At 42.2% G+C, this 27,461-nt stretch overlaps 1 protein-coding gene across 3 annotated transcripts in view; it reads left to right on the forward strand.

Annotated features, from left to right (window-relative positions):
- Window positions 1-2,178: 2,178 nt before the first annotated feature.
- Window positions 2,179-27,461, forward strand: part of apc (APC regulator of WNT signaling pathway) — a 76,445-nt gene continuing 51,162 nt past the window's right edge. For all 3 annotated transcript variants that reach the window (XM_060909094.1, XM_060909095.1, XM_060909096.1), the window contains exon 1: window positions 2,179-2,407. Coding sequence is in view for 1 of the 3 variants with exons in the window: in XM_060909096.1 (XP_060765079.1) it covers window positions 2,396-2,407 (12 nt within the window). In the remaining 2 variants the exon portion in view is untranslated. The remainder of the gene's footprint in view (window positions 2,408-27,461) is intronic.

Genomic DNA, 27,461 nt, shown 5'->3' on the forward strand with positions numbered 1-27,461 from the left:
TCCCAAGACCTAAATGCTATTAATGTAATGAATGAGATGGGAATAAAATAGAACAAGATTAAATGAGACTAGAAGGGAATACGAAGGAATAAACAGTGGTGTAGTGGTTAGCACTGTCACCTCACAGCAAGAAGGTACTAGGTTTGAGCCCAGTGACCGGCGATGGCCTTTCTGTGTGGAATTTGCATGCTGTCGGTGTGGGTTTGCTTCGGTTTCCCCCAAAGGCATCGCAGGTTAGGCTAATTGGTGGCTCTAAATTGACCATAGGTGTGAATGGTTGTCTACGTGTCAGCCCTGCGACTTGTCCAGGGTGTACCCTGCTTTTCACCCATAGTCAGCTTGGGTAGGCTCCAGCTTGCCTGCAACCCTGTAGAACAGGATAAAGTGGCTAGAGATGATGAGATGAGAAGATTAAATGAGACTGGGAGGGAATACGAAGGAATAAACGGTGGTGTAGTGGGTAGCACTGTTGCCTCATAGCAAGAAAGTCCTAGGTTCGAGCCCAGTGGCCAGTGAGGGCCTTTCTGTGTGGAGTTTGCATGCTGTCGGCGTGGGTTTGCTCCGGTTTCCCCCAAAGGCATGCAGGTGTGAATGGTTGTCTATGTCAGCGTTTCTCAACCTTTTTTCAGTCACGGCACCCTTCAGAAGTATGCAAATTCTCAAGGCACCCCCATATAAAATATACGCAGTCATGCTGACCATACGCTGACCCTGGTAGTGATGTTGTGACATGGGAAAGGGGGCCGTGAGACAAATTTTGATGATGCATGAGGCGGCGATGATCTGCATTAGTGTAACTATCATTTTTGGGAATTTTAATTCATTTTATTTATTTCAATGTTAGAATATATAATTTTTTGACGGCACCCCTAATGAAGCCAGACGGCACCCCGGCACCCCGGTTGAGAAAGGCTGGTCTACCTGTCAGCCCTGCGACTTGTCCAGGGTGTACCCCGCCTCTCACCCATAGTCAGCTGGGATAGGCTCCAGCTTGCCTACAGATCACTGGGGAACACAATTTTTGTTGAGTTAGGTCTGACAGCTGTTTTTAAGTAATTTTTGGGTGCGGAATCCAAAACTGATCTCAGTTTTTCTCTATCATGTCAAGTGTTTGAACTATAGGATCCCTGTTTTCTTAAAAAATATGAAAAATACTGTACTTAACAGGGCGGCACGGTGGTGTAGTGGTTAGCGCTGTCGCCTCACAGCAAGAAGGTCCGGGTTCGAGCCCCGTGGCCGGCAAGGGCCTTTCTGTGTGGAGTTTGCATGTTGTCTGCATGGGTTTCCTCTGGGTGGTCCAGTTTCCCACACAGTCCAAAGACATGCAGGTTAGGTTAACTGGTGACTCTAAATTGACCGTAGGTGTGAATGTGAGTGTGAATGGTTGTCTGTGTCTATGTGTCAGCCCTGTGATGACCCGGCGACTTGTCCAGGGTGTACCCCGCCTTTCGCCCGTAGTCAGCTGGGATAGGCTCCAGTTTGCCTGCGACCCTGTAGAACAGGATAAAGCGGCTAGAGATAATGAGATGAGATGAGCTCTTTCTGGAGGGCAGCACGGTGGTGTAGTGGTTAGCGCTGTCGCCTCACAGCAAGAAGGTCCGGGTTTGAGCCCCGTGGCCGGCAAGGGCCTTTCTGTGTGGAGTTTGCATGTTGTCCGCATGGGTTTCCTCTGGGTGCTCCAGTTTCCCACACAGTCCAAAGACATGCAGGTTAGGTTAACTGGTGACTCTAAATTGACCGTGAATGGTTGTCTATGTGTCAGCCCTGTGATGACCTGGCGACTTGTCCAGGGTGTACCCTGCGTTTCGCCCGTAGTCAGCTGGGATAGGATCCAGCTTGCCTGCGACCCTGTAGAAGGATAAAGCGGCTAGAGATAATGAGATGAGATGGGAATGTAGGGTAAGCTGTGGAGAAAAAAACTTGACGTGCTAGAAAAAAAACTGACTGCAATTTTGGAATCAGCATGCCAATTTTAGTTTTAATCAGCATAAAAATCTAACTCAACAGGAAATTTTTTTTCAAATTGTTCCCCAGTGTAATAGATGGGTGGGTAGGAAGTGAAATGTGATGAGATGAGACTGGAATGAAATGGGAAGAGTTGGAATGTTCCGTTTGCTCACCGCCAGATGGCAGGCTTGAGTTCGGCGCGGCGGTCCAGTGCGCATGCGCTCGAGTAGCCTTCTGCTTCACAATATGGCGTAACAGTCGGACTAAACGCTGTTAAAGGAGGAGAATTCAGACACAAAAGGGAAAAAAAAAGTTTTGTCCGAAACACAAGAAGTGAGTTGTTGCTAAAAGTCAGCGGGGTTTGTGTAGTTTGTGGCCGGGCATCATGTTTTTCTTGGATAGTTTGTTTCCGGGCCGGTAGAGTCGCGCAACTTGCTGAAGTGGACGGATGTTTGTGCAGGTAAGAAGATTTAATGTTAACCTTTGATAGCGCGAAGGCTAAGCTAGCAAACAACAAACTAATGTTGCAGCTCAGTAATGCCTTTCACTTTCAGTGTGTCTGTAATATTAGCTCTGGGAGCTATCTGAGAGAGAACAGGGTTTTTTTTTTTTTAACCTTTGGCGCTTCAGGGAAGTGTAAATCCTCCTTCCCGAAAGTTATTTGTTCCAGAGGGATGAATAACCAATCAATCCTGGCTTCCTATCTCAGTGCGCTTAATCGGATACAGGATAATGGCTTTGACAGAGTGGTCTAGTGCACTAGAGCTGCAACACGGATGGATTTGGGATACAGCTCAAGCCTGGCCCTGGAGTGGAAAGCCCAGCCATCTAAACACCATCAGCTCCATCCCAGAGAGGCAGCTCCACACCGACAGCCTGGGTCTGGGGTTGGCAAAGTGTCCAGGGGATTTTCACCAGTATACATCTCTGGAAAGGGCTGTTAGTGTTTATTTCAGGTTTCAACTTGCATGAACAACTATTCAGTTTTCATCATTTAATAATACATTATTCAGAAAACAAAAAACAGTTCTCTGTATCCAGGAATGACAACCTGATTTTCACCATAATATAATACATCTATCTTTGTCTGATTGATATATAAATGATACACATTTAAAAAAAAAAATAGTATTTACTAGCTTAAAGTGCCATTCCACCATTGGATGTATTCTTTGGCATAAAATACAATATATTTTATGACAACATGACTAGACAGAGAAATCTTTTAGATATATCAAACATAATTTTTTGACAACGACAAGTATATTAATTTTGCGACCAAAGTCACCTACCCTTTTAATTTCCGCGTGTGATGTCATCGGCAGGTTCCCCTTCTTGTGTACCGTGTGACGTGGCACATATTATCAGCAATGGCGGATAGAACGCGATAAAAATAATACCAATAAATCTAGCTAACTGAAAGATTAACTCAAAATTTTTCGCAATTTTTTTGGCCCCCATATACGAGGAGAAATGACTCTCTCACTTTGGGGGTTTCCCGGTCTAAAAATAGACCGACACATGGTACACAAGAAGGGGAACCTGCCGATGACGTCATGTTTCACTACCGCGCGGAAATTAAAAGGGTAGGTGACTTTGGTTGCAAAATTAATATACTTGTCGTTGTCAAAAAATTATGTTTGATATATCATTTTGAAGCTAAAAGATTTCTCTGTCTAGTCATGTTGTCATAAAATATATTGTATTTTATGCCAAAGAATACATCCAATGGTGGAATGGCACTTTAAGGTCGGTCTGTATCAATATTTTCAAGACCTCGGTCACGGTATTTCACAATACAGACCAACCTTAAAGTGCATAAATTCAGGAGCAAGATCAATGTAATTCTCCTATTTTATATTAAACTTTGGTCAAATATCTGTCACATTTTGCATTTTGTGCAATTTTTTTTTTTTTTTTTACCTTGCGCAATACCAGTAGCCTAGTAAACTAGACCCACCTGCCTAGCGGCCAAAAATATTTTTTGCCTGCGAGTGGGTCTAGCCTCGCACCATATCAACAAAAACACCCCGGGCATCAAATCGTGCCCGCCAATCACAATGCAGGGTTTTTGTTTGGATTCTTTGGGCGGGCCTTTGCAGGAGTGACGACAAAGCTGCGCGACGCTGGAGAAAGCGCAACAGGAACGATGGCTATGGCTAGTGAACAGCGCGCGTTTGACTCCGCTTTGGAATCAGTTTTAGAAGAATTAGACTTGGAGTTTTCATTGAAACATGAGCAGGAAGAGGCTCTCCGCTCATTCCTTTTCAAGAAGGACGTTTTCGCTGTTTTGCCGACCGGCTATGGCAAAAGTCTGATCTACCAGCTGGCTCCGCTCGTAGCCAAAAGGATGGGGCTAGTTTGTGCAGTACGAAGAATTTAATAAACAGCTTTGAAACATTTACTTTTTGATTGTTTCTTATTTTCCCGTTATTTTAAATTTAAGGGAAATTATTTCACTAAACACCACTAAATAAAAACTCTCAAAAACAGTTTAAGCAAACACTTGAAAAAAAATAAGTGTATGTTAAGTATGTGGTACAGACTCCAAACTTGGTCATTATCGCCAAACTTCTTAATATCTAGAACCTGTTTATTAATTAATACGCATTTTGAAAAATTATTTATTTCAAGGCCTCCCCCACTGCTTTCTGTCGCTCTGACTACGTCACAGTCACTGTTGCGCTGATTGGTCAGAGCGTTGGCCTATACGCACAGAGACAGTTTGAAAGACAGCAGTTTGTTCCACCCCCACCCTTCAGAAATGTCTACGGATCGAGGCCAGACTAATGCCGCTTTTCCACTACAAACGCGGCTGAGCCGTGCCGTGCTGAGTCGAGCTGAGCGGGGCTGTTGGAGTTGCATTTCGACTACAACCGCGCTGAACCGTGCTGGCTGGAAGTGGGTGGACACATTGGGTGGAGTTAACGAAAGTGGGTGGACGTCACGTGATGTCGTTAAGCAGCGCAAACAGTGACATCAGTGACAGTGGCGGAACAAGTCAGAGCCGGGCCGGGGGCGGGGCAAATGACCAGGCCCTTTATTAAAGCTTATCATAACATCATTTTAGGCTACAAAATGTCCGCAACTGCGGTGTTTACCAATTTCAACACTACCGGGTGCAACTATGTTATTTAGTACATCAAGTCCTTCAAACGAACATGTAACTCAGAAACAAAAAACATTAGGATACTGTACATGGCTCATAATAAAACATCAATAGCCTATACTGCGCACATTATTTGAAGGGCATACGAATGAGCGCTCAGAGGTTGCAACGGTGACAGGAAGAGTCAGAAATAAAAGGAGGGCGGTGCAAACCTCACTGAATGCACTGTGTTTACCAATTTCAACACTACGGGGTGCAACTATGTTATTTTGTACATTAAGTCCTTCAAACAAACATGTAACTCAGAAACAAAAAAACATTAGGCGACATACTGTACATGGCTCATAATAAAACATCAATAGCCTACTGCGCGCATTATTTGAAGGGCATACGACGAGCCTTGCGCTCCGCGAACTCGTCCACGATGCTCTGTATGTCACTGATTCAGTGATCTTTTCAGCGGTAGTCTCACGACCCGAATAGTAAACAATAAACATGGAGGACATGGAGTCGTTAGTGTTGCTGGTCTTGGTGCTGTGGCTTGTTGTCACCGACAACGCCAACAGATACTGACTGGCAAGAGCGTATAGATGAGGCGAGGCGCATAAGGCTTCAGAAATTCTCGTAATTCGTAATTATTCTCCTTCCGGGTTTGCGGTGTTTACAGATCCCAGCGTGCTCGCGGGGCGTGTGTGGGCATGTGAGGACACTCCTCCTCACCAATCAGTGCACAGGGGAGTGTCTGCTCACGCCCCCAACCTCACTCGGCACGGCTTGGCTCGCTTCAGCCCCACTCCAAAACGGTGCGAGTTTTAGGGGCTAAGCAGGGCTGAAACGAGCTGAGTCGTGCTGGTTTTTGGTAGTCGAAACGCGAGCCGTGTCGGGCTGAAGCGAGCTGAAGTGAGCTGAAAAAGGGTAGTGGAAAAGGGCCATAAATATTCACATTTAGTCTGGCTTGCCAGGCTACGATACCAGAGAAATTCAGCTGAAATCAAGCCATTTGAGGCGAATTGGTCCGCCTCTGAAAAAAACTTGGCGTTTGGATTTCCCGGGAAACGCTGATTTTCGGGACGCCTCCTTCTGAATCCTACGTCAGCGCTGGTTTGTTTATGAGAAAACGACCTGGTGGTTTTCTGCAAATTTCTTCAACGTATCACGTAATTATTAAAATGGTTAACTAACAGATGTATCGTAGGAGGGTGTAGCAACACCAATCTTGATGGGATTAGTACTCATCGTTTCCCCCATTGCGCTCTGGTGACTTCCCTATTTCAATGCAAAAATTGCTTGTTGCTAAACTCGGTCTACACATGCTGTGCACTGAAACCGTGCAAGCTCTCGCAGCCTGCTGGCGCTTCCGCAGGTGACGTCACGAATCGGCTTCAGACTCCCTTGGGATTTTTTTCTGCTGTAGACAGATGGCCTTGTGCAGAATTACCCTTCTGGATGAGTGTGTAAAGGGACATACTTTCATATTAAAAAAATGAATTTGGTCCAGAATATGCACTTTAAGCTGGTAAATAATATATAAATTTTTTTCTTTACCAAATTCTAACAGAAGATGAGCATGCCCAAAAGGGGAACCCATTATTTAGAACAAACCTGCTACAAGCTCGTCAAAAACCTGTTTGACAAGCTACATCCGCTCGGAATTTTCCAAAAATAAAACTTGGTTTTGCTGTGAACATTGTCGTATCACTATTAATACTATTATACTGAGAAATGCAAAAATAAACGTTGACGACAAATTGCTACTATGTTTGTTGTTGTGAACGAACGAGTCGCCAAAGGTCCGTAACCGGGGTCTGTATCGTAGGATTCCAGACTGCCAATCAGAGCGCATTTGATGGAAACCGGACCGCGAAAAAAATAAATCGCATTATTATACATACAGGACACTTTTTCCTTGGAATAAAAACATGTATTCTGTTCCCTTATAGCGGGTTTATTGACAACATGCAATATTATCATATCGCTTATCCTCCGTGTATTACGCCACTCTACTCAATGGAGAATGAGCGTGCAATATTGTTATAATATTGTACGTTGTCGACAATACGACATCAGAGCTCATGCGAAGATCCAATGTCAACTTTTTTTGCTGCGCATCTGCAGAATCATTTCTTTGTCGGCTGGGAAACGGAGAAGACGAGGCTAATCCAGCGCTAGGTTTCAGCACTAAACTGAAACTAAAGACGTATTGAACATCCAAAAAGCTCCCAAAACTTCATTATATATTCTTCGCACACATTTACAGGAGAAAAACATACCAACGGACATTGAAAAACTGGAAAAGAGACAAGTCAGAGATGTAAAACTTCCGTGCTAGTGAGTGACTGTGACAGTTTGTGAACAAACATGGTTGGGAGGTTTGCTTTGTTAAAAGCGGAAGATTTTGAGAGGGATTTTGGCTGCCGGGTCGCTCCGTTGTGTGTAGTTGTCAATGTTGATTTTAAAGTAACCTAAGAAAATTACATGGGAGGAGAGGAAAAAAAATATTCAGCTTGATTGCGCTAGCATTGGCCTTCACTAACGTTATGCTGACTTGAAGGTAACTGGACTGTTGCGCTAACAGCAGTCACTACGTTTACATGCACATCCAAATCGAGCTACTGTCAGTAATCGAGCAAAGGGTCCCAGCAGGGGTGCCAGAGAAATCCAATCCTACATGCACAGTGTTTAAATCGAGCTATTGTTATGAGGTGCATTGTGCACCCGAGCCACAGGTGGCGCTACACGCCCCATCGTGTTGGTACACTTCCGGTTGTCGTCATGAAGAAGAGCTATTCAAGAGTATAAACAAAGTGACTACAGGCGGAAATTAGCATGTACTGCTATAACCTGGTACAGACGTCTGTCCTTACCACAAGGATAATGTTTAATTTGTGCACTGTCCCTTTTAAAAATAAACTCTCAACTCTAAGAAGAGTGTTTGTAGTTTGTATGTACGAACAGAAGTGTTCCTAATAAAGTGGGCGGCTAAGGTGAAGTATCATGCCGACCAAGGCTGTTTTTTTTTTTTTTTTTTTTTTTTTTCCGACCGAGGCTGTTGTGTTTCCCGCTTGTGGTCTTGTCACTCGTCACTTCCGGAAGGGGCAGTGCTGAAGTAATGGCCCTTTTCCACTACCCTTTTTCAGCTCGCTTCAGCTCACTTCAGCCCGACACGGCTCGCGTTTCGACTACCAAAAAAACAGCATGACTCGGCTCGCTTCAGCCCTGCTTAGCCCCTAAAACTCGCACGGTTTTGGAGTGGGGCTGAAGCGAGCCAAACCGTGCCAAGTGAGGCTGGGGGCGTGAGCAGACACTCCCCTGTGCACTGATTGGTGAGGAGGAGTGTCCTCACACGCCCCGCGAGCACGCTGGGATCTGTAAACACCGCAAACCCGGAAGAAGGAGAATTACGAGAATTTCTGAAGCCTTATGCGCCTCGCCTCATCTATACGCTCTTGCCAGTATCTGTTGGCGTTGTCGGTGACAACAAGCCACAGAACCAAGACCAGCAACACTAACGACTCCATGTTTATTGTTTACTATTTGGGTCGTGAGACTACCGCTTAAAAGCTCACTGATGTCACTGTTTGCGCTGCTTAACGACATCACGTGACGTCCACCCACTTTCGCTAACTCCACCCACTTTGTCCACCCACTTCCAGCCAGCACGGTTCAGCGCGGTTGTAGTCGAAATGTAACTCCAACAGCCCCACTCAGCTCGACTCAGCACGGCACGGCTCAGCTCGACTCAGCCGCGTTTGTAGTGGAAAAGCGGCATAAGTAGCTGGACTGCGTGGCTCAATAGGGTTTACATGCACTAAGTAGCTCGGCAAAAATCGCGTAATCTAGGTCGTGTAGCTCGATTGCGAGAAATCAAGTTCGATTCAATTTCAGCCTAGCTAAGGTGTTTACATGCCATTTAGAGCTTCGATTTCAGATGAGCTACGGCAGAAATTCGATTTTCTCTATGTGCATGTAAACGCACTGACTGAGTCACGGGTAAGCTAGTGTTGGCCTTTGAGAATGCTGATAGGAAGTGTGTGTATAATAATAATAATAATAATAATATTGGCTGGCTTTTTTTTCATGGTCTATCAGATACGTTCCATTCAGCTACTCGTCTTCAACTCGTTCATTATCACGCTAGCTGAATGGAATATATCTGATAGACCACTTGAAGCCAGCCAATATTATTTAAACATGTCGTGGTTTCGTTTTTTTTTTTTTTTTTCTCCTGCCATTTATACAGTCTTTTTATTTAGTGAGCAATATTTGGGCATTTGGATGTGTATACAGGAAAATAATCCATAATAATAATGTGGCTTGATGTAAAGCCGACATATCCCGAGTGTGTGTTTATTTCTTTCCCCTCATTTTGACACGGGAGACTCCTTTTAAACAAGTTTTAAAAGGTCTAACAGAAAACGTACTCTGGTTCCCACCTCACACCCTTTGTTTTTAACACATAGCCATGTATTCATTGTGTCTACCTAAAATCAACACAACTCCCTCTATCTGGCTCTAGATACAAGCACGTCAGTTGATCCATAACTGCTTCACAAGATATCAGCTTTCTGTCTGCACCAGGCAAGCTCCGAAAGCTCTTAATGGATTAGCATCAGAGGAAATTACAGATCGTCTTTCATGGTCTATCCCGAGTCACGTTTTTAAATGCACACGTCAACCTATTATATATTCCAGAGGTTCCTGCGTTCTGTTCTAGGATTTCTGAAAGAAAATCCACCAGATACAAAACGATGCCACTGCCCAGAGGTGGACGTTTTAACCCGAGCTTTGGTTAATGAGAATGAATTGGAACCTGATTGAGAAATTCATGAGTTTCTGTTCTTGTATGCAGGAGGTACAGTGGAACAGTATACCCTGTTTTTATCTTTTTTTTTGGGACATACAAGAATGCATGTACTACTACATAAAGTGCCAATGATGTGATGACAACATTTACATAAAAAAAAAAAGACAATGGCTAAAATATTATAGTGAGTATATGTTATAAGTTGGATAATGGTGAACCAAAAATTGTACACGAATAAAAACATTCTTAAATATAAAAATGTACTAGAAGGGTACCTGGTAGAGTGCATACCTCCGCCAAGCCACATGTTATCAAAATCAAATCACTTGAGCCTAGGATAATACTAAAGCTGTGCACCAAATTTTATCAAAATCAGTTCACTACTTTGAGTTACCTTGGGAACAGGCGGGAAAAAAAATCCTGGCTCTACATACACAACCAGATTTGCATCAAAATGTAACCAATTGTTCCTTGGCTCATGGCCCACCTTTCCACCAAGTTTCTTCAAAATCGGTTCACTACTTTTTGAGTGATGTTGAGAACAAAGGAAAATAAAATCTTGGATCTGTGTACATAACCAAATTTGCATCAAAATCTTACCAATTGTTCCTTGGCCCACGGTTCACCTTTCCACCAAATTTCATTCAAATCTGTTCATGACTTTGAGTTACGTTGGGAACAAACCAAAAAATCCTGGATCCGCATACATATCCGGATTTGCATCAAACTCCAATCAATTGTTCCTTAGCCCATAGTCCACCTTTCCTCCAAATTTCATCCAAATCGGTTCACTACTTTTTGAGTGACATTGGGAACAGGCAAACAAACACAATTTTGATCCACCTGCATATTTTGATCCTGGATCTGCATACATATCCAGACTTGCATCAAAATCTTGCCAATTGTTCCTTGGCCCATGGTCCACCTTTCCACTAGGGCTGGGTATCACCAGTTACCTCACGATACGATACTATGGCGATATTTTGCCCACGATAACGATAATATCACGGTACAGCGATTCTGCGATAATCGATATATTGCAAGAAATTTCAACCACATCACGATATCTGTGTCACTGAAGAAAATCAGAATTTATTGACCACTGTAAAATTTACATTTCACATACATAACTACACACTCTTGCCAGACACACATTTGTCTCTATTCCACTGCTGGCAAAACCAAGAGTTGCTTCAGTACAACATACAGAAAATTCCCATTTCTGTGCTAGTATTATCAACTTTTCTGTAAGCATGGACACATCAGTGCTGCTTAACAAGCAGAATCAAATCGTTTTATGAAAACTTAAAGCTTGCACTGCAGACTGCACATACATTTCAGTGCCAACACTAATATCAATTTGTTCTTTGTAAACTTGAGAACATATACCTGAGAACATTTAACTTGTGCTTATTTTGCAGGAACAACACACTGTCTGAAACACATCGAAAAGTGCAGCGGGCATCTTAGTCTCCCTGAGCACAATTATGAAACAAAGTGCAGTGTGGGTCAGTGTCCACACGCTGAAACTGAACTGAAACCTCAGTGAATCATGTTTCTTCTGAACTTAGAGTAAATACTCAAAATAAAATGCAGTGTGGGTGGCACGGTGGTGTAGTGGTTAGCGCTGTCGCCTCACAGCAAGAAGGTCCTGAGTTCGAGCCCCGAAGCCGGCGAGGGCCTTTCTGTGTGGAGTTTGCATGTTCTCCCCGTGTCCGCGTGGGTTTCCTCCGGGTGCTCCGGTTTCCCCCACAGTCCAAAGACATGCAGGTTAGGTTAACTGGTGACTCTAAATTGAGCGTAGGTGTGAATGTGAGTGTGAATGGTTGTGTGTCTATGTGTCAGCCCTGTGATGACCTGGCAACTTGTCCAGGGTGTACCCCGCCTTTCGCCCGTAGTCAGCTGGGATAGGCTCCAGCTTGCCTGCGACCCTGTAGACGGATAAAGCGGCTAGAGATAATGAGATGAATGAGATGAGATGAAAATGCAGTGTCTCACACACTAAAACTGAAAATGCAAAATAAAGTGCAGCTTCTTGCCTTTGGCCTTAAATGACAAAATTAAGTTCACAGTTACAGTAAGTCACACATCACTGAAGTAGACGGGAGGACTTTGGCGCTGTCCAGTGTAGTTTGCTTCGGGTCGGGTTTCGGTGGCTCCGGCTGAGCTAATATGTCGGGGTGGTGTCGTGCTAAGTAAGTTCGCAAGTTTGTTGTGTTACCTGAATATCTAATTGGAGCGAAACAGGTTTTGCAGAGTGCATACTCTTTGTCCGGCTCACTGTTTTTTCCTCCTTTCCTTTGGAATCCAAAGTGCCTCCAAACATGTGTCTTAAAGTTCGGCGGCGTCTCTAGGTTTACGTTAACAGCCATGCTTGCTTGTTTTTTTTTCCTCACTGCAACCGCCGGGGGAAAAAAGAGAAGATGAAGGGTGCCTTGCAGTGAGGGAGTGGCACAGCGACACCTCGCGGAGCGGAGGTGCGGAAGTCGTACTGGATTTACAACCCGTCTGAAACATGATTTATTATTTGAAAAAATATCGATATTGAATCGGAAGACAAAGTATCGCAATATATCGCCGTATCGATATTTTTGCACACCCCTACTTTCCACCAAATTTCATCCAAATCCACTACTTTTTGAGTGACGTTGGGAACAGGCAAACAAACTGAGGCAAAAACATAACCTCCTCCAAAGTTGTTGGTGGTAATAAACAGAATAGTTGAGTTACTTAATATCATGTTCAACATTTCTGCATTTACCACAGCGTCAGAAATCATTGCCCAGGGTTTCTACATGTTTCAGGCTAACCTTATCATCTGCAGGCTTTCGTCTAAACGGGGGAACAGGGGCGCTGTGCCCTCTTACTCTCGGCTTGCGCCCCCTTACTGACTCCGTGAAAACATCCCAGCAACACTACATGACAATGTGTCTGATCATCAAATACGTAATAATTGCTCCAAAAATATTCCAATCATAGTAGATACACCGCCAGACGGTGCAAAAACAATCCGAATTGGCGTTTTCCAGACTGAGGTGCCATGTTTACTTGTCGCGGCTGCTCTCGCGAGATTTGACATGGGTTCCATACAAGGTCAGCTGACTTGTAGAGCGAGATTTCTCGAGACTGAATGACCTTTCACCCACCGGCGCGGGAGCTTTTGACAGAAGTAGTTCGCGAGTTGTTTTTGTTGACACTTGGGCATTTAAAGATGTCATCCCGCGGCACGAAGCGGAAGAAAGCCAAAGACTGTCCGGGGCAGAAGAAGATTACTTCTTTCTTTTTCAATGTTGACAGACAATTTGTTACAATTTCCCTCTCAGACAGCCTCAGAATGTCCCATTGGAGCATTTTTCAAAGGCTTTGCACGGCGGGGGGACAACCGGCACCATCCCCCCCCCGCTTCGCTCCCTCGCCATGGTGAGCGCCCTCATACTAAATTTTTCTAGAAAAAACCCTGATCTGCTCAGAACTCTGGGTTTTGTGCTATATTTCCCAAATAATATTTTGTGGAATCTAACTATAATGTGCTTTAAGATGGTACGGACCGCAACCAATAATCTATATTTCTTACAGCTGTCTTGTTTCTAATTACTATGATTTTAAAATGGACAAAAGACATTTTTCTGCATTGTTCTTACTACAATGGGCAATTTCACAATTTCTAACCATTCAGGTTTTAACCGTATTGCATAAAACGCACTAAATCTTTGCAAATCGCTCATTTTCCCACACTTCAGCTCCATGGTAAGCATCTCTGAGAGGGAAGACTGTTGAACAAGAGTCCCTGCCAGTGTTCATTTTAAGCTTTTCAGAGCCTCGGATCTAATTTACATGAAAAGGGGAAAAAAACCCACCAAAGTACATCCTCCTCCTTCCCAGCGTTCCATTCATTTAGTCAGTTAAGAGAAAACTGAGGCAGTTGAATGTGCTTTAGCCTAATGTTGACAAGGGTTTATTCAGAGGACAGCATTCTTAAAGCTCTAGTTCTGCGACAGTAACACAAGCGCTGCATGGTACTAATAGTGTAGAGACGTGCTATAGTGGCTGTGGTTGGATTTGAGATGAACAAACACAGTGAGGGAAAGATGCCAACAATAGTATCTTCAGAGTTTCTGGAACCTTCCATGATTGATGCCTTTAAATTGAGAAGAATTTGGTTCTTGGTGACCAGCATTAGAGAGGCAGAATGTAGTCACCCAAGCGATGTATTAAACAACGAGCAAAGTTGAAAAAAAAAACAAGCTTATCTGACCATTGATTTGGTGTGGTCCTAATATTCTAATAAGCTCACTTGATTGATATCCTATAACCTTCTCAGTGCATCAGAGCTGGGACTGTTTCAGGCTCTTACCCCTTTTCGTCCAACAGGGAACGCGTTCTTGAACCGGTTCCGTTCAGGATTCTTGAACTTTGGTAGGCATATCAGAAGCTCGCTGGCTGTGCTGTGAAAATTGTCCATGCAGACGCTCATTAACGTTTCCAAATCGGTCATCGCTTAACTCTTGAATATCTTCTATCGTGAATACTATCATTAAAAAGCTTATAGTCTCTGCTTTCCAAAGAAATTTGTTGCATTACGATCTGTTCAGTACTTTGGGAGTAACGGCAGGTTGAAGTCGGTACAACAGAGTTCACTCTCTGCTCGTGGGACGTCGGGAAACTGCCGGTGCTTTTTGAGTCACGGGAAAATGGTCAGGCTCGCTCTCTCTCTCTACTGATTGGTTTCTGGCTGGATTACTGATGAATATCAATCAAAACTTTTTTTTTTTTAATAGTGATGTTCTCTTGCTCTCACGGTTTCTGATGAAGTATTCAGCAAATTTTTTCATCTGCTAGTTTTGATGTTCTGATTGATGGGAGACTTTGAAGTGAGTTTTCATAGCTTTACCTACTTTTTTTTTTTTCAAATCAAACTGATTTCATGTAAATAAATAACTCTTTTAGAATATAACCGGAGTTGTTTTGATGAAAAATATTGAGATCTTAGTGGTTGGAATGAGATTTAAAAAAAAAAAAACGAAAGTCAGAAACGTGTCTGTCAATTTCAATTCAGTTAATGTGAATTGTTTATTGGATGTGGATCTCAGGTTTTTTTTTCCGAGGTTTGCCTTGAAAGCTGTGAATATTATCATTTATATTCTTTCATATACACCTAGTAGGCCCGACTTTTGAGAAATACAAAGGCCTACAGAGCACAAAGGGGGATAAGAAATCTTTTATTACTTTTTTTTATTGAGTGTACTGATTTAACAGTTTTACCTAATTAGCATACTTAATACTAATTAAACATTCATTTGCATAATTTTTTTTTTTTTACTAATTTTTCAAACTTTGTATTCAGTATACAACCATCTATGTGCCTGCCAATATCCATGTAAATATCTTGAAAAATTTAAAAGTTATTAAGAAAAAACACATTTGATCTCATTTGTTAATGAGGCCCATTTTGGACCATGTGATCCTCAGACAGAATATTACGGCAGTTTTCTAAAAATTAAGCCTTTTTTTTTTTTTTTTTCAATCTTTGATTTGTAATATCTCAAGAACGGATAATTCTGCAAAAAGTATGATGTTCTGAATTCAGTGAGCCCAGTTTCAAGCAATTTGGATTGAATTTTGAATTTTCACCTGATATGCTGAACTTTGGTGCCTGCAAGCGAACCAGCCCACGTTTTCACCAGTTTTGAATCCACTGTAATCAAGGCAGCGTCATGAATGGACGGTGTTGCACAGTGAAAGTAAACAGTAGTAGCAAGATGGCGGATCACATTGATTGATTACCTGCGGGCTCTGGTTCTGTTTTTGCTACAGACGATGATCCAGAAAAGATGTATCCTTTTCCATTGTGTTCTCCATTGTTGCGTTCCACTTCCTCTCCAAACTGATGTTATGGTTCACACTTGAAAAACCAGCTGTATTTTGGTTTCAGCTGGGAACCAACTTTTCAGGTTCCAGACCAATTTATTTTTGGTCGAAATACTCTGAACGGTTCAAAATTTTGAGCGTGAACCTGAACGAACCCCTGTCTGTTGGTGGAAAAGGGGCATGTGTGTACTCATTTTGAGAACCAGCATTAGGCCAAAAAAAAAAAATGTGTTTCCGGTTACGTAGATTTCAAAACTAGGGTCGGTAGGCAGGCATTTTTTTTTTTTTTTTCAAGATGGCTGCCATAACCTATATTTAGACAGGATTAATTTCACAAAATATAATGAATTTCTTTGCAGGTCACCTGAGTTACCACCTTCTGATGAATCTGATGCAGCATGAGACACCTTTTAACATGAATTTTTCTGTAAATATAACAGCTCAATACACCATGAGCGAGAGAGAGCAGCCCCGCCCCTCTCTGCTCCCTGAGTGCAGCTTGTCGCCTTGGTAACGGTGCAGGGAAAAGACACAATATAACAAGCAAAGAGCGCTTTTTCTCAGAGTTCCCTCTCCTCGAACAATGCTGATTTACACGGAAACGGAAGGAGCTATTCACAAAATTTTCACATTGAGTGCTACAAGGCTCCCATGAACACATTAATACAATTTTTTTGTCCCTAGTGTAAAAAATGTGGACACTAGAGCGAGTTAAAAACAAGTGACTTTTCTGATTTTGCAGTAAAAGCGCTGCCAGGTTTATAATGGGAGTCTATGGGAGAGCGCGGCTGTCCTCTCCTTACTTTCAGGCTTCTCATTCAAAAACTGTAAATCCTATCGCTCAGGTAGACACTTGTCTTGATTCACACAATGTGTGACTACAACTTTTGAGAAAATTGTGTGTAGAGTGAAAATTGTGGCTGCGAAAACAGTTTAAATGAGAAAGTTAGAGCTTTTTTTTTTTTTTTTCAAGCTGCCTACACTCTAAACTCCTGAGCTCCACTGGTGTGTAACACAATAGACACCCATTATAAAGCCGGAATTTCTCCAGATGTGCTCATGGTGTTTGATCTGTGACTGATCAAAAAGTATAGAACCCAGCAAAAAAGTTGAATGCCAGATCCACACAGGAGAATTTTGTCTCTGTTTTAAAGTTTGAATCATGTCTCTAGGTGAAAGACAAAATAAGCGTTATCTCTGCTTCTGTTCCCTCCGACGGCCCCGACACACTACTGCCTCCGCCGAGTGCGCGCGCACACCGCATGTCGGGGCCGCGGATGAGTTACTCTCCCCTGATCAACGAAGTCTGCGGGGAATTTGTGGTTATTATCGGTACAAACAGCGCGAATCACAACTTAAATGAGTGCGGTTCAGTTTGACATTATTGTCAGTCTGTTAGATAAACATTTAATTTTGTTAAAATCGAAAATTAATATTTAGAGCCTGTGGGCTACAAAAATAAGTCATTAAAGTAGCCGGCTGGACTTAATTGTGTAGTCGGCTGTATGGCCGGCAGCCGGCGCTTGTGGAAAGCCCTGATTTTCCCAGTGAGTGACAAAAACTTCCGGTTCACGCGGTTGGGTTATATGTAAAAGTCGCGACTGGGAAAAAAACGAAAAAAAAGTTTAGGGTCGGGCGGTACAGATTAGGGTCGGTCAGGTAACCGGAAACACATACACTTTTTTTTTTTTTTTTTTGGCCTTACTTAGGATCTTGGCTGCTTCTAGCTAGCTTACTTTACTTGCTAGGTTTCTGAGTCATGAAGAGAGCCTTCAAGCAAAAATGTGTACAGTTATTTAGGCAGGATGAGCAACTCCAGCCTATAATCAGTGAAGGAACAATAGGTATGTGTTTTCCCCAGAAAAAAATGAAAGCCCTAAATTCTGGCATGATGATACACAGACAATTGAGTGCCAACAGCGCGAAGCGAAACTAAGGGGGGGTCCGGGGGCATACCCCCCCTCCCCCCGGGAAATTTTCTGAAAATGGATGCTCTCTGGTGCATTTTCAGAGTCTCCGAGGTTTTAGATACATGATTATAGGACAGATTTTACCAGTGTTTCAATGATTTCTGATGTAAATAGTATTAATGTATACACACTTGAAATTTCACCTTAAAGTTCAGCATGCAAGTTCAACTGTTTTGTTACAGATTACTGAGGTCTATGATAGATTGAAAATCTACGGGGATCCCTTAATTATCTATGATCAAGTAGTGCTGTAACAAAAATGTGCATGAAAATATGAACAGTGGTTTGCTCCATCTTATACAATCCAACGAAGAGAATCGATCATCATGACCTCCTGTTGATCACAAAGGGATCTGAACCTAAGAACTGCCACCTTAACCTCCTAGGGCTTAGCGGTCACATGCGTGGACAGCACTTTATGGAAATTCGGAACAAGAATCCACATATGTGGACATACTTTTTCTCTAAAAGTACATCTTATCAAAAGATGATGCTTAGTTTTTATTCTAATCAGGTTCTGATAAGCCCAAATAGCCAAGAGAAATAAAAAATGCATGTAAAAAAAACAGCTTGGGCCTTAGGAGGTTAAAATAAGTTGCTGTATTACTATAACTGTAATGATTTAGAATATTTCTGATGCAATTACCGTAATACATGTATAACTAAGATACACTGAAAAGAAAAGTAAGGCGATTGCATATTATATAGTTTAAATTTTGTCACTTTATTAAATGGACTAGATTAAGATTTAAAACGCATTTAAAGGAAAATAACTTAAATGTATGAATTAAGTTTGCAGAAAGATTGTGTACTTATAAACACATTCATGACGAGAATTTAAGTGTCAAATGTAGCATAATTTCGAATAATAATGATAAGCGTATTTTAGGGCTGCTCGATATTGGAAAAAATCAATATCACGATTTTTTCAGTAAATATCGATATCGCAATTTTTAAAACGATATTTATACACCTTTTTTTAAAGCCCTGATCATCAACACCTGAGGCACCGGGCCACATTTTTATAGTACAGGCCTCATAGGCTACCTGTCAACCCTTCCCGTTGTACCCTGAAACGCCTTTTACTTAAACTATTTACTGTGCAAGCGCGTACTTTGCATAGGTCCTATCGCCTGCACAAGGCTCACGTTCTCTTCACTCAACATTTCCGATCACAGAGGATGGAGCCAGCGCTGGTATTACCAGTGATTACTGCGTAACGTCCACACTGGCTCGTAGCCAGCCAAGGATAAAATCTCTCTCTCACACACACACTACAACGTAAGCTTGTGTGTTGTTAAGACACCAACATTAAACACGCACAATATAGAGACAAGTCCTTAAGAATTAGCATACATGAAAATAGGCTTCTCTTCCTTCATCTTCCAAATGTGGACTCTGCTATCTTTTTGGCATGTCAGCATTGAAATACCATTTGCAGAGATATTTCACTCGCCATTAAGAAAAGTAAAAGCAACACATGATTAGGGCTACATGATTAGCAGGGGGACACCGTTTTAAGCGCACGGAATTTTAAAAACAATGTAATTACATCTGAGTCCGTCTACATCGTGCAATAAACCCGTCCTTAGCAGAACCTACTTCAAAGCATGATGCTAGCTGCAGATGCACAAGTCAAAATCAAATGAACCCAAGTAAACATGCCGCGGTGGGCAACATTAATAACCAAATTGCCTTACCTTAAAACGCTGCCTTGACCACAGGAAGACTCGCAATTATTCCACTTAAATCCACACGGTTTAACACATCTAACACAGCTAGCAAGCTGGATATGTTTTATTTATTTTATTTTTTTTATTTTATTAGCTTCGTCATATATGTATATATAAATATAGTTATTAATATTTAAGGTTTCATGTATTAAGTGAAGTGGGTTCGAGGAAATATAAAACTAAAATAACTGAAGACTAACTAAAATAGTCATATACTAATATTCATATATAACAGGGAAACCGCAACAGCGTCAAGCCAATTACTGCGGCCCCAAATTAAGACTTAAAGCAACTAAATAGATAAATATTAGTAATTAAAATTAGCAACTAATATAGAGCACATATTGAGTTTTTAAGCAGATTACTAACAGCAAGAGGTAGCGCGAGCAAGACTTCGGCAGGAGTTGCATTTTAAGCAAACCGTTTTGAAAGTACGAGGATTGTTATAGTCATAATTGTCCAGTGAGTTAAAGTAGTAGCGTAAAATGACGTATTTGAATGACTTCAAAGTGTTCATGTTCAAGTTTAGTTCATCAGCAAGGGTGTTCCATATTCTGGTTGTCCTGATTAGGTAGGATTTCTGGTACGTACAGGTCTTACATTGGCGTACTACGTACTTGACAACATTACTGCTTGAAGATCTTGTTTTTCTAGTAAGATGAGGAACAGGCAATAATGTAGGCTTCACATAAATCAGGCTGTGCGTGATATGTGCTAATATTGTTGTGCTTGTTTTCTTCCGTAGATGCCATTTTTACATTACCCAGTCCCACATCCAAAAATATGACGTAAATATATGTTAATTGTATTATTATAACTATTAGCAAGCAAATCAAACAACATATTAAGAAATCAATATATCAAATCACCCGACACGTATGAAAACAGAAGAACTGATTTTTTACTGTTGCGGAGATATCGCGGGAGTAGAATGGATGACGTATGCAAGGCTACGGTGTGCCTTAGGGGACAGAAGGGTTCGTTTTACCTTACTGTCACGTCAATGTTATTGTTGTTTTATTGCCATTGTAGAAATATTGTGCACGTCCCTTTCGACAAATGACAAAAAATCGTTTCATATCGATATTATGAATTTTGATATCGTTTGACACCAATATCGATATCGTGATAAAAATACGATATATTGCACAGCTCTAGCGTATTTGGCAGTGCGATGTCACTGTGACCCTTTAACAAAAGAATAATCCGGAGCCGCCTTTTGTTAAATGGATCCCAGTGACATCACACTGCCAAACCTGCTTATGATTATTATTTGAAATTATGCTATATTTGACACGTTTGGACAACTTCACTTCGTGATAGTGTTTATAAGTACGTAATCTTTCTGCAAACCCAAACTAATGAATGAAGTTTTCTCCTCCTTTAAAGCAGATTAATTCTCCTTGGCTTTTGCTTGGCCCAATGTTGGCCAACCCTCTCCTAATCCATCTCGCGGTCATCCATGCTGATGTGGATCAAATTGTCCAGCGAGTGCTTTTTGGGCCAGTCGCTGTGATCAAAATTGACGACGTCTTGACAGTTGTTGTCTGGTTTTGTGTGCCATCATTCACGTGGGTTTGTTGACATTTAGTCAACCAATCTTTGATCGAAGCCATAATGATAATAGACTAGGTCAAACTTTTGTGATTAAAATCAGTCGGCTTTGTCCGTCTGGTGGGGGACAACATCGGCAGCCAGTGAGATCGCTAATAATGAATTGGAAAATTCTGGGATATCTGACGTTTTCTTTCGATATTTTTATTGCACGGTTTGAACACGTGATCTTGACATAGCCGACAGATTAGTTTGTTTACGTCATACCACGCGGACATATTACTTTGACAGAATCAACACAAACACTGGGGGGAAAAAAGGCCGCTTGTTTAACACACACATCAATCAATATGTAAATGGATCTGTTATTTGCTCTCGTACGTATCTAGTTACTCGTGGGTAGGAAATTTAACGTATCGGTATATATCTAAGCATAGCGGATTTTAACTAAAGCGACTAAGCGTATCGGCAGGCAGAGCAAGTGTATCGGGCCTGATATGCTAAAACGCTTTGGGGAAAACCATGATATAAGGGGAAATTTGTGAAGTTCCTTGCTTGCAAAGGTCTGGATAATGGTTTTTAGCCTTGCAGCTAGTCTCTGGTCTGACAGTGTCATTTATCATAAAACCATTCAGTCTGTCGATGGGGGTGGAGTCATCTTGGAAGAGACCACTCCCGTCAGGATAGAAACGTTTCATCAGAGGATAAAGATGATCAGATGAAGTTTATATTGATTTGGAGTGAGCCTTCTCTATAAGGGAATGAATGAACTTGTATCATGGCAGCAAAAATAAATGCTCCCTAGAGTAGTACAGATCAGCCAGTTGTTAACTTGAATGGTAAAAACTGTGGGTGTAATACTGTGATTCTACATTATTTTACATTTACAAAATGCACTTTTGTATGTGTGGGTTGCAAGTTTATGCTAATATTAGACAATTGTTTAATCTGAAGTGGAAAGCTTCTCTTCACCACAGTCTCACTCGTGTGGTGGCGATTGGAAAAAAGCTGGTTTGGAGCTTTATCGGTTTGAGCCTCTGGATGAAGGAGGACTTGGAGGTTTTATATGAAGGTTGAAGAGAGGCTCGTAATTGGTCAGTGCTACAACCCATGTGTTGTTCTTGGCTTAGACGTATGTAAAGGAATAAAGAGCCATTAACAGGTGTTTGTAGTATTTATTACATTTTTTTTTTTGTAAATGTTAGCATTTATTAGGCATGTAACATTCACCTGATTTCATGATACTTGGTTCGCAATTAAATTTTTCTCATAATATTTTTGAAATAAATAAAATAAACTAATAATTTTATTACCAAAACATGTAGCGCTTTTTTTTTTTTTTGTTCATCTACTGAAACAATCCTTTTCAATAAAACAAAAAAAAATTGTTCACTTAACCAACAATAATTATTTACCCATATATGTAAAGGTGGGGCGGCACGGTGGTGTAGTGGTTAGCGCTGTCGCCTCACAGCAAGAAGGTCCGGGTTCGAGCCCCGTGGCCGGCGAGGGCCTTTCTGTGCGGAGTTTGCATGTTCTCCCCGTGTCCGCGTGGGTTTCCTCTGGGTGCTCCGGTTTCCCCCACAGTCCAAAGACATGCAGGTTAGGTTAACTGGTGACTCTAAATTGAGCGTAGGTGTGAATGTGAGTGTGAATGGTTGTCTGTGTCTATGTGTCAGCCCTGTGATGACCTGGCGACTTGTCCAGGGTGTACCCCGCCTTTCGCCCGTAGTCAGCTGGGATAGGCTCCAGCTCGCCTGCAACCCTGTAGAACAGGATAAAGCGGCTACAGATAATGAGATGAGATATGTAAAGGTTGGAATAAAATGTTATTTACTAGCTGGGAGGTCCGTATCATGAAATACCATGACCGAGGTGTTGAAAGTACTGAGCGAGGTCCTCTGGGCCGAGGTCAGCATTCAAGGCCGAGGTCACGGTATTTCACCATACGGACCGACCTTAAGCTGGTAAATAATATATTTATTTTTTTCTTTATCAAATTCTAACAGAAAACGAGAGCGCCCGAAAGGGAAAACCGAGCCAAACCGCCATTTTGAATCCTCATTCACGGCTGTAATGCAAATGGCTTCCTCCTCGGTATACAAGTGCACTTCCATGGCAGGAAAACAACTACATTTTGCCGCCTATGTAGTCCCCTATTTATACAAAACTGAGTCATTCAGGATTCAGCCATGTTTTTGTTTGGTGTTAGCAAGTTACAGGTTTTTAGCTTTCTCCTGAAATGTTTTCTTTTATTTATTCTTCCTCAGGGTAGTAAAACTGGCTTTCACTGTGAACACTGTCGTTATCGCTATCCATGCTGTAAAATTAATGCTATTATACTGAGAAATACGAAAATAAATGTTGACAAAAAATTGCTACTATGTTTGTTGTGAACGAGCGAGTCGCCAGAGGTCCGTAACTGGGGTCCGTACCGTAGGATACGGACCCGCTCGCCAGCCAATCAGAGTGCAGGATTTGATGGAAACCGGACCGTGAAAAAAATAAAATAGCATATTAACTAATGATCCTTTTATTAAAAATTACAAAAGGTTAACGACAAGGCCATGTCCTTAAAACTTTATGAATATTTATACCACCTCCATTTACTGCCTTTTTTTTTTTTTTTTTTAAAGCTTCCAGCAGCCTGTAAAAAGAGAGCCCTGTTTTTCTTATTGAATCTGTTAGTACAGTTAATCACAAACAGCTCTTTCCATTTTGGATCTGTGTTTATTTTTTCTTATGACATTAGAGCTGTGTTAATTCTGCATACAGTGAGGTCATGTATATTTCTGATATTTTGCACCTCTTCTATCTAAAAGCAATTACAGCTAGTTAAAGCTATACGGCCTTTCGATTTCATAAAATCAGTGAAATTTATTTCCCTCTGAAATCTGGTCATTTTGATATGTTTATTTCTGCAATATCTCAAAAAAACAGGCTATTCTGTGGCTGGGAAGTTATTTAATTTAAGGGGATTCCCTCACAAATGTGCATGAAATCACTTGTTCTGCACAGTCAGTCCATGTGCACATGCGCAGGTTTATCTTCTTTTGGGTTTTACAGCAGGTGGCATCCACAGTGTTGCATTACTGCCATCTACAGGTTGGCCTTTGAGCGTGCACTGACAGTTCCATCATTCTGTCGCTAAACAAACAGCTGATCACACCGAGGTGCTCGCTGAGCGCCGATATTTATTAGTTTGGCCCTGCGTTTCCTTTCCTTTGTATATAACAATGTCTGTCTTTTCTTCTCGCTTTCCGTTGCTGTAGTCGGTCTTTCACGTTTCATTCGCACACTCGCGTCTTCCGTTTTTCTCTCCTGTTTCAAATTTGGATCCCACAATGCCTTGTGCAAATGGGGAAAGCCCACCACGTGCTGCATGATGTAGTATCTTGTATTGGGTCATGGTGAAGCAGGAAAAAATGGCGGAGAATTTCGGGCCATGTGGCCTTAACTTCATTTTATTTATTTATTTATTTATTTATTTTTAAAGTAGAAAAATTTAATAATAATAAAATTGGAAGTTTGTGATTCAAATTCAGTAGCTTCAGTCCACTAACCAAAAATAATTGGGTGTCGGGGAAAATTATTTTTATGATCTACACTTGAAAAATCTGAACGTCAGTATACCTTAAAAACTGAGACTATGCAGCCTGATAATAATCGCGATTAATTTTTCATTGATTAAAATCAAAAATTTGTATCATGATTTATCGTCACACGATATGATTACATGCTTAGTATTAAGTGTTTATAAAGGTTGCAGTGACGAGTGCTTATAAATTAAACGTTGACAGAATAATAGATGGGCGGCATGGTGGTGTAGTGGTTGGCGCTGTCGCCTCACAGCAAGAAGGTCCTGGGTTCGAGCCCTGTGGCCGGCGAGGGCCTTTCTGTGCGGAGTTTGCATGTTCTCCCCGTGTCCGCGTGGGTTTCCTCCGGGTGCTCCGGTTTCCCCCACAGTCCAAAGACATGCAGGTTAGGTTAACTGGTGACTCTAAATTGACCGTAGGTGTGAATGTGAGTGTGAATGGTTGTCTGTGTCTATTGGCCCTTTTCCACTACCCTTTTTCAGCTCACCTCAGCTCGCTTCAGCTCACTTCAGCCCGACACAGCTCGCGTTTCGACTATCTCAAAACAGCACGACTCAGCTCGCTACAGCCCTGCTTAGCACCCAAAACTCGCACGGTTTTGGAGTAGGGCTGAAGCAAGCCAAACCGAGCTGAGTGAGGCTGGGGGCGTGAGGAGACACTCCCCTGTGCACTGATTGGTGAGGAGGAGTGTCCTCACATGCCCCCACACGCCCCGCGAGCATGCTGGGATCCGTAAACACCGTAAACCCGGAAGAAGGAGAATTACGAATTACGAGAATTTCTGGAGCCTTATGCGCCTCGCCTCATCTATACGCTCTTGCCAGTATCTGTTGGCGTTGTCGGTGACAACAAGCCACAGCACCAAGACCAGCAACACTAACGACTCCATGTTTGTTTACTATCCAAGTCGTGAGACTACCGCTTAAAAGATCACTGATGTCACTGTTTGCGCCGCTTAACGACATCACGTGACGTCCACCCACTTTTGCTAACTCCACCCAATGTGTCCACCCACTTCCAGCCAGCACGGTTCAGCGCGGTGGTAGTCGAAATGCAACTCCAACAGCCCCACTCAGCTCGACTCAGCCCAACTCAGCACAGCACGGCTCAGCCCAACTCAGCCGCGTTTGTAGTGGAAAAGCGGCATATGTGTCAGCCCTGTGATGACCTGGCGACTTGTCCAGGGTGTACCCCGCCTTTCGCCCGTAGTCAGCTGGGATAGGCTCCAGCTTGCCTGCGACCCTGTAGAACAGGATAAAGCGGCTAGAGATGATGAGATGAATGAGAATAACGGATAGCTAGTTATCTTTTTGCTCATTAGTAATCTAAAACCAATAAGTTTAACTACAGGTCTATTGAAATTACCTTGATAACGATCAAAATTAGGGATTCATCGGTACAGTTGTTTGACACGATCAGCGAATCCCTAATTTTGATCGTTATCAAGGTAATTTCAATAGAGCTGTAGTTAAACTTATTGGTTTTAAATTACTAATGAGCAAAAGGATATAACTAGCTATCCACTATTGTCAGTGTTTTAATTTTCAAGCACTCGTGCCAATATTGATGCTGATACCAAAATGGTAAACTACTTAGTATTAAAGGTCCTAGGCAACGGTTTTCAATTTATGCACATTTGAAACTTTTTATATGTTAAAAAACCCTCTGTAATTTTCTTCTGGTCCCAAGAAGTATTGTTAATAAGTAATAATTAACATAAGTTTGTGCGGATCGCGGCGAATTTCTGTTCGCCGATTTTTGTGACCACTCGGCATGTGATGTCATTCAAGACAAACAAACCGCTTGAGTTGAGTCCACTTTCATTTACTTACATTGCCGTTCGGCTTGAGTGCAGACGTGCGTTTGGGAATTTCCAAAGAAAAACCATGCCTTATTGTTGTGCAGTGAACTGTAACAACGGGACCGGTTCAGGAAGAAGTTTTTACCTTTTTCCGAGAGAGGATAAGAGGCGGAGCGAGAGGATTGGCTTTTTCCGGAAGAGGAGAAGAGGCGGAGCGAGTGGGTTGGCTTTTTCCGAAAGAGGAGACGAGGCGGAGAGAGTGGATTGTGCGCGTGAAACAAAATCAAGCAGTCAAAGAAGAAACTGAGCAGCAACACTCAAGCAAAAAGGAGAAGATTGGAGGTAAACATTTTTACTTTTGCTTGCAATTGACAAGTCAAGAATCCTGAGGGATCCTGGACAATTATTGTGGAAATGAGACAAAGGGATATTTCCTCGCTTAGAGTCGGCTATAAATAGTATAATGCTGCGGATGGCAGGCTAACGTGGCCTACCGGTGCACTGTCCAGTAATCGTTCCCTATATCCACTAGGGAGGGCGGTTTAATTATTCTTCAAAAGGGCTCTTATTTAGTATTACGATGAAAGTAGGAATTTATCATAACTACCAGGATAAATCGTTTGGGCACGAGTCTTGTTGAGGTCCGGGGTCACCGTGATCAGAGTCGGCCGAGTCGCCGTCCGATTCCAAGGTTGTACGGTCAAACCAGTGAGCCACGTTCACCGACTGCTTTGCAACGGCCATAGGTTCATACATGTATGGTTTCACCTCTCGATATTCAATTTGGAGAGTTCCTACTTCGCTGTCGCTTTCAGACATTTTACACAACCTCTCACGACCACAGTCCGTACACGTGTGCTCGGTTCGCAAGTAAACACAGAACTGCTCCCGGTCTGTTTGCCTTGAATGACGTAACGACGACGGTCCCCTAGCGGTAAAAGTGCGCATAAGTGAGATGTAAGTAAACCTTTGGAAATTGGGCAAAGCGGTATATTTTAACTGTTTTATTCAATTTTAGGGTGCAAATTAGACACTAGGAAAATTTGAATTTGCTTTTTGGGTTGTTCTTCTAGACAATA

This window comes from Neoarius graeffei, chromosome 25 (genome assembly GCF_027579695.1).
Source record: "Neoarius graeffei isolate fNeoGra1 chromosome 25, fNeoGra1.pri, whole genome shotgun sequence".
Classification (NCBI taxonomy): Eukaryota; Metazoa; Chordata; class Actinopteri; order Siluriformes; family Ariidae; genus Neoarius; species Neoarius graeffei.